General features: G+C 40.7%; 1 protein-coding gene across 1 annotated transcript; it reads left to right on the plus strand.

The window, feature by feature from the left end:
• The first annotated feature begins 202 nt into the window (after positions 1–202).
• Positions 203–4,498, plus strand: LOC135476103 (uncharacterized). Its single transcript, XM_064756002.1, has 6 exons — positions 203–246; positions 754–898; positions 1,428–1,541; positions 2,005–2,145; positions 2,604–2,720; positions 4,359–4,498. Exons 1-6 carry the CDS (start codon positions 205–207, stop codon positions 4,370–4,372), a joined length of 573 nt encoding a protein of 190 aa, XP_064612072.1. The 5' UTR covers positions 203–204; the 3' UTR covers positions 4,373–4,498.
• The last annotated feature ends 1,619 nt before the right edge of the window (positions 4,499–6,117 follow it).

Here is a 6,117-nt window from a genome sequence, read left to right on the forward strand (position 1 = left end):
TGATAAAAAAAATAAATATTTTAGCGTACTGAGACTAGTTATCTACGGGAAAGAACTCTTTCCTTACCTGTTTCTCCCAGTTATGTCCCTGTGTTACCAGAGCAGGTGTTTCAGTCGTGACGGCTGTCCTGGGGTATCTTATCTCCTGAACTTTCGCGACTTTCACATAAAGGAACTGTGTACAGGTCAGGTAAAACTTTAAAAATGGCAGCTGTGCATTTGTTAGCATTAACTCTTCTTTTCATGGTAAGTAAGTGCATGTGTGTCTCAGACAGCCCGCTAAAAGAGACTATTTGAGCATGGAATGATATTTTGTCAGCGTATTTTAGGTCAAGCAGTAATTCTTTGCATTCCAGAAACGTTTCTCGCTATAACGTTGCAATGCAATGAGAGACTGATGGGTCATTGAGCCGCGCTGGCGCGCTAACCACCTTGGCCACCGTGGCCCTTTTTCCATAATTCGTTTTAATCAATGGTGTATGTATTTATTTATTTATTTGATTGGTGTTTTACTCCAAACTCAAGAATATTTCATTTATACGAAGACGGTGAGCATTACGGCGAAAGGAAGCAGGGCAGAGCGTCCGTCCACAAGGTGCTGGCAGACCTTTCCACGTACAGCCGAAGTGAAGCCAGCACTACATGGACTTGAACTCACAGCGATCGCTTTGGTAGGATAATCCTGAATTTGTGCCGTAATCAATGCTGTATATTGATTGATCTACATATGACCGGGTCACGCTCGTATTTCAGGTGGCTACCAGGGTCCTAGGGATCGGGGAAGATTGTTCCGTGGCGTCAGACTGTGCTAAAGAGGAATGCTGTCTGTCACACGGAGGACTTAAGGGCAAAAGGGAAGCCCTGGGGAGCTGTCATGCACTGGGGCACTCTGGACAAAGTAAGATACCTTGAAACCCTGAACCGTTGTCGTTCGGCAAAAGTTTAATTGTTACACTACATGCACCGACTTCACTGCAAAGTTTATGTCAGGAAATTCTATAAATTCTTCATAGTAATTTACTATAGTTGAGGAATGGCCATTGATTTGCATTAGAAAACGACACAGGCTAAGTAATTGCTAAATTGCATCCCTCCAATGACAAGTCACTGGGCGTCGTGTTGAACTATGGAAGAAAATAATCCCAACAAAAAAACCCAAATTAAATAAAACGGCAAAAAAAAAAAAAAAAATGTTTCAACACAACAAGACATATGGCGTCACTTGAGGAAGGCGTTGTTCTCGGAAGTGAGAGAGAAAAGAGATTATTCTGTAGCATTTCTGATTTCCATTCTTCGGCCAATTGGTCACTGTAACGTAACAGGACGTGCTTGTATTGTGTTTGTAATTAAAAGTGTACTACAGTTCATGAAACTTAAAGACATACCATTGCTCAGGTGAAATAGTAAGTGTTCGATTTTTTTTCCAGAATGCTTCGTCGAGAACCGCTTCGCCTCCCACGGTGTCTATTACTCGTGCCCATGTGCCTCGGGGTATCACTGTAAAGGCCAAAGGCTGATTGAGATCCCATACGGCGAGACCGGTGAGACTAACGTCAGCAATACTCAAAACATACCATGTTAAATACACTCTCGCGTCACTCAAATAACAGGCTTTCTGTTAAATTTAATTTAATTAAATTTGTTTTCTTTTCTTGACAGAGAAACCCAACGCCTTTCATCTTATTTAGAGAAGAAGCGTCAAGATAAACATTAGGAGAAAACATAAAATTGGTGTCAAAATCAGATTGAATATTAGGAGATATTGCAACAGACAAAAAAAATGTGCTCTTTTCAGTCTATAGTGTCATTTTATTAAGTTTTCTTCTCCTTTAAGTCACTTGTAGGAAAGCCCGTCAAAAACATGCCAAAGGTCGGTGGTTTTCTCTGGCCACTCTTCAGTCATAAAACCGATCGCCATGGCAACAGTGAAGATGAGTATGGTGTATAACAACAATCAAATACATAGAAAACATTAAATCAAAGCCACATTGCCATTTTCTTCAGGGACATGTGAGAGACGTGTGAAGTCCTGTGCTACTGGCGCCGACTGCGCAGAGGACGAGTGCTGTATGTCGCTAATACGGCCAATTGGAAAACGGAAGAGGGCAATGAACGAGTGTCGTAAACTGGGGAATGTCAAAGACAGTAGGTTTAGTATTCCTATATACCTGTAAATCAAAAACAAAGCATGTCAGTTGTTTGGTATCCTTGGGGTCTGGAAAGAAGGGACAGTCTGGTGTCCGTGTAAGGCTGGTCATCCTGACCACAGGCTCACGAAGCTATCTTAGACTTCAGTCCAACTTAGTCTTAACTGGTGATATTATTCCTGAACATATACTTGGAATTATAGTCTAATTTTCAGTTTGGCCCTGAATGTGTTAGATAGCCGTTAATATTAAAATTAAGATTCTTAACATAAATCACAATTTTAAAGTGGTACATTGTTTTGCAGTTTGAAAACGTGTCACTTACGTTTAAGACTGCTTCGTGATCTTAGAGTCTGACTTTTGTTTTCTAGTATGATGTGGTCAGGGAAAAAGGACCTCTCTACATTCCAGTGTCCGTATAAAGCTTGTCGAACTGACTTTTGTACATGGTTACAGGTTGTCTCGTGTCGTTGGGATCGGGGAAGAAAGACCACTCGACATTCCAGTGTCCGTGTAAGGCCTCTCTGAAGTGTCACCCTAATGGCCAGTTTGATATGCCACTCGGAGCTATGGGTGAGTCGCGTTGTTAGAAATTATTAATACATGTATATCTAAAAATGGGATATAGTAAACAAGAAAGAAATAAAACTAGTTTTTAACTGAGATTAAAGCTTAAGCGAAACTGAAAGCTCGTTAACGTGACTATATATGTATATACGACCAGAACTCAAGCAGAAAGCTCATTTATCGGTTAACTAGCCAAACAATGGGGTTCTCCAGCCCTCTACATAGGGAAGTAAATCTTGTAACTCAGAAAACAACCTGCTTAAATAACAATACCACTGATTTCAATATCATGTTATAACCATGAATAATCACAGCTGACAGTGTTATTCAAATAGGTAGATGGCACTGTTGTTCCGTGAATTATAAGATTGGCTTCCCTTTGTAGAGGGCTAGTGAGCTCCATTGCAAGCCGAAGAGGTTTGGATAATTGCAGTTGTAGTTACAGTTGAAACAGCGCATAGGCGTGCAAGATTGTTGTCTAGTCTAAGTGAAGTCTATAGATCATCGCTGAAACAGAACTGAGCAACAGAAAAAGTTGTAAGATACCGGTAAATGGAAAAGAAGAAAAAAAAAAAAAAAGAAGAAAAAAGAAAATATTTTTGACTGCCATCGGTCACTGAACCGCTATATTCATGAGACTGTTTTAATAGACATGAGAGAGCGGTGTAGGATTTCAAGTGTGTGAGGTTGAGTCTTGAAAATACCGTAGAGGACTATGTCCAAGTACAATGCTGACATTACCGCTCTGTGATGATTGGGAGGAACGATGTGGAAATCAACGGACGCGCGTGATATTTTCTCCAGAGACAAGACAAAACGATTTCGATTTCAGAGTGAATGCTCTTTCCCCTACAATATCGTGAGCCAGATGAGTCAGATAACCCAAGAGGCTTTTAGAGATCTGAATACATGTCTAGAGTAGGTAATTGCAGCAAGAAGGATGCATGGGGAGTGTCTGCCGGAGATTGTCGACTTCTCTTATACGTCATGTCCGTGACTGTCGCTGATCTTAGAAGCCGTTCAGGATCCCAAACTCCTCGTTTGCTGAGAATTGATTGTGACACTCCTCTTAGCTTCCTGTCAGTTAGGATCAGCGTTTTGACAGAAACTACTCAAACATACGTCTTGAGAATAGCAGGAATAAGCAATCATTAAGCCATTGGCATGTCAGGGTATCTCACGCTTTATTTAGGTTAGCTATACACCCAAAACTGAGAAGGAAATGATGTAGTGATTTACGCGTGCACCTTTTGTGCCAGGAATGCTCAGGGAATAATATACATATCCGTTGTTGCTGGCAGACCTACCACCAGCCCTTGACAAATGAGGTCGCGCGTTCGAATCCAGGTCATGCCAGTTCATGCGACTTACGAGATGTACTGATTCCGCAAACGCTGTCCGATTGTCCATGCCCGTAAACCTCACCAACCGGTCATGAAGGAAGTATTCTTCACTACATCTTAAATTTCCATTGAAATATATGAATGTTGAAAGTTCTGTAAAATCATAAGTTGTCTAGCGAATCATTCAATTGATCTATGGACAACCTCGCATACATTTCTGTGCTTGTGTCTTTTGTTTGGAATCTGACATTTTTGCTTTACGTGATCATTTATTCTTTTTCGTTTCTTTGCTGAATTCCAGGTTATTGCGGATAAAGGAGTAAGACAGCCCGTTTTATGTTCTGTGGCCGGTTGTTCTAAAAGTGTATTTAAAAGTCAAGTCAGAATTAAATCTTAATACAATTCTTTTGAAAACATTCTATCTAGTATCTTCGTAAACGCAATAAAATACGTTTCATCAAGTTTCCTATAGTTATGTAATGTTCACATTATTTAACCTCAGGCTCTGAGGCGTTAGTTTTAGAATTACAGTACTTGAAGCCAAGGGTTCTAAGGAAAAACAGAGTAACTCATGCACCGTTCTTATGCTGATTTCACAAAGTCATTTCTGACTAAAGTAAGACAATTTTGTAATTTTTGACACAGTTCTCCTTTTTGCTGAACGCAAGGAAGTTGCGATTTCCTCTTTTAAAGTCTTAGGTGTGACTCGACCCAGGATTGATCCTGGATCTACCGCTCCCGCAGCGGACGATCTACCAACTGTGCTATTCGGGCCGGTAGTGGTCTGGAAACAATGCACTAAGAGCAACAACAACCATTGACGACCTAACTGTTACAGTCGTTGCTTTAAAATTTCTCATAATTTAACAGCAAAGGTTCTGTCTTGAATTCAGCTTGCTCTTGGAAGATAAAAAATACCTGGACTCACTAAATCTATTTGAAGTAAACCGACAAGATTCGGTTGGATTTGCCATTCGTAACATTGACATCGTTAGATAGGTTTTACTCGATATGATGTAGTCTTTTATATTATAATCTTTAAACAAGTTCTCCTGAGCACAGATCCTCGAATTTGTTCTTGAATTCGTTCTGGACAAGTCTGAAAGTGACCCTCATTGTTTTCTGCAAAGCGTAAGTGTAATTAGACTCGGTATCTTGTCAATGACAGTGATACCGTCCTGTAAAGATATGTTGGAGCCCTGCTGGCAATAAACGGTCGACAATGCTCTTAAGGCTTCTGATATAGTCTTACATATGCTTTACATGTGGAAAAGATCATAAGTTACTTGCCAAAAGTCAGAGGTTTAACTCGGATGCTCAAGTGTCTTCCAGTAATATATGGGACTTACTACTCGTGAGACATTCATATATAAGGCGTTAGACACCAGTCAAATGAAAAAATAATTATGTTTGATTTGGGATCGACCTGTTACAAAATCACCATGGTGAAATAAAAGCAACCATGATAAAAGCGAGGTTGAGCCCGAGCAAATAAGCAAACAAACTAAAGGGTGTTTGTTTGACGGAGATCATTACACTGTCACTGCGCCTGTAGAATGTCTGTATTGGGTGGGGTGGGGGGGGGGGTCTGTATTGGGGGAGCTAGGGAAGTGTATTTCTGGCATTGGAGCCAACCTGCTACGAGTAAACAATGTCGGGGTTGGAAGAAAATAATGTTGAAAGCTGCATTAAACGTCAAGAAAATGAGCAAATAAGCCTCCTGATCGATGCTTCGTTTTATGCACACAGTTTTGCGGAGTGCATCAGCGGTCATCAACCTCAAGCTAAGCACTCTACCATCTGTTTTTCGGGATACTCTTTCAGATAACACTACAAGGCCTAACACGATTCGTTTATAGAAGTCAGCTGTTGGGTTGCTCTGATTATCAAGTACTGGGAACGCACGTACTGGAACGACATTTAACCCATTCAACCAAATAGGCCGAAATGGATAGGCTTGATGGATAGGCCTATCTGAAGGACAAGATATGCATTCCGGTTTGGCCGTCAGAAATTCTCATCTTTAATTTCTTTCGGCCTTTCGCAATTCTCTATATTGT

Source organism: Liolophura sinensis, chromosome 10 (assembly GCF_032854445.1).
Source record: "Liolophura sinensis isolate JHLJ2023 chromosome 10, CUHK_Ljap_v2, whole genome shotgun sequence".
In the NCBI taxonomy this organism is placed as follows: Eukaryota; Metazoa; Mollusca; class Polyplacophora; order Chitonida; family Chitonidae; genus Liolophura; species Liolophura sinensis.